The sequence below is a fragment of the Entamoeba invadens genome, assembly GCF_000330505.1.
Source record: "Entamoeba invadens IP1 unplaced genomic scaffold scaff_1105074726227, whole genome shotgun sequence".
Classification (NCBI taxonomy): Eukaryota; Evosea; order Mastigamoebida; family Endamoebidae; genus Entamoeba; species Entamoeba invadens.
In genome coordinates this window covers 18,196-20,074 of record NW_004191916.1, presented here as the reverse complement: position 1 = coordinate 20,074, position 1,879 = coordinate 18,196, and the positions used below count along the sequence as shown (strand labels likewise).

At 27.0% G+C, this 1,879-nt stretch overlaps 1 protein-coding gene across 1 annotated transcript; it reads left to right on the top strand.

The window, feature by feature from the left end:
• Positions 1–935: 935 nt before the first annotated feature.
• On the top strand, positions 936–1,710 carry EIN_091690 (leucine rich repeat containing protein BspA family protein; the record flags this gene model as incomplete). The annotated part of the gene is made up of 1 exon (XM_004185922.1): positions 936–1,710. A coding segment is annotated over one exon (775 nt), but the record flags the coding sequence as incomplete, so codon positions are not given.
• Between the last annotated feature and the right edge of the window lie 169 nt (positions 1,711–1,879).

Genomic DNA, 1,879 nt, shown 5'->3' with positions numbered 1-1,879 from the left:
ACTTTTTTATTGTTGCATTGTGTAGAATCGACTGAATGTTGTTAACCAATCGATTGGTTTGTGCTCCATCCCTTTAAATAACAAAAGTATATCATTTACTTGAGTTTTTCTTTTTTCAAACAATTCATTGTAGTAATTCATTTGTTTTTGATTTAGTAAAGCGAATTGAGCACTTTGCAATTCAGTTTCGGTTTTTGTATTTAAAATATCAACTTTGTTTTTCAAAATAACAAATTCATTCATCACGAGTTCAGTTTCTTTTTCCATATATAATTTTATAGTTTTATCTTTTTAATTAATTTATTTTTAATATTTTGTTTTTTTTCGAAAAAACAAAATGTTTTTTATTTATAATTAACAATATTATATTTTACTATAGTTAAATAAAGAGCCATACTTTTTTATCGAGCCGGACTTTTTTCCACCAACTCTACGACAATTTTCTGGTCGACTTTAGTTAATAATTTTGTTTTATAAAAAAATAGTCAACGTTGAACTAATAATTTCAAATGGATAAAGTTAAACAAAAAAATAATCACTGTTATATTTTAAAACGTCCCACGTCTTTTCTTGGACATTATGTTCAAAAAGAACAACAATGAAATGATAAGTATGTAATTTTTAGATATATTTTTTAAAGGTTTAACAACATTTTAATAACAAATTGAATTTCTAATTACAACAAGGGAGCAGTGGTGCAGAATTCATTGTCACAACAAATATGCTGGAAATTATATGAGTAATAATTTATGATAGCTTAATATAATAAATAATTTTGTTTTTATAAAACGTTTTTTTTAATTCAATAAAATTATTTAATTTTTTTAAATAAATTAAATAGTTTATATTACTATATATTTATTCTAGATATAAATAAACAACATTATTTAAACTAGTAAATTTAATAATTTTTACAAACCTCATTAAAACAAAACATGTCAAAGAGAGTTGATGTGTATTCCATGCAAATTGTTGTGACACATTTTAAGAAATATGACGATTTTCTCAACGTCATTTTGGTATGTAAAAAGTATGAATATATACTTGACCGCATTCGAATGAATCCAATTCAAATCACACCAAAAACAAAAAACCTTTTTAAGTTCATTCAAACTCAGCAGTTTTTTTCTCCTTTTGACATGAAACTAAACATTGAAAAATCATTTTTCAATTATCCAAAATGCGCGAAAGAGTGTCTTGTGGAATTAAAGAATTTTAATAATTGTCCTCTCTCTATTTATACCAAAGAAGACCAAACGTATTTCAACAGCAAAATTCCAGATTTTGTGAGGAAAATAGGAAGCCACTCTTTTGAACTGAGTGATAAAACATCATTGACGTTACCAAATTCCGTTATAGAAATTTCTCAGTTCGCGTTTTCATGTTGCTCAAATATCGAAGAGATAATTCTCCCACCGCATCTGATGCTAATAGGCGAAAATGCGTTTTACAACTGTAAAAAATTAAAAGAAATCAAACTCCCAGATTTGCTCGAGTTTATTCCGGACTCATGTTTTGCTGGATGTACATCGCTATCTTCTGTGAATTTTGGAACAAATGTTACGATGATTGGATATAATGCGTTTCGTGATTGCGCTTTTATTGATTTTTCAATTGAAAAGAAGGTATTAATCAACGAACTTGTTTTCACAAAAAATACACTCACAAAGATCACGTTCTGTGGTAAAAAGTGTATACCGCGTAAAATTTGTTATTATTGTCAACATCTCAAAGAAATTATAATGGACAACGACGTGGAAATAATCGCAGACTCTGCTTTTTCTGAGTGCATTATACTTGAAATAATCACTCTTTCTTCTAATTTGGAATCATTTATCAATCCGCATTTTCCAATTGTCAGAACTTAATAAATTGAAGT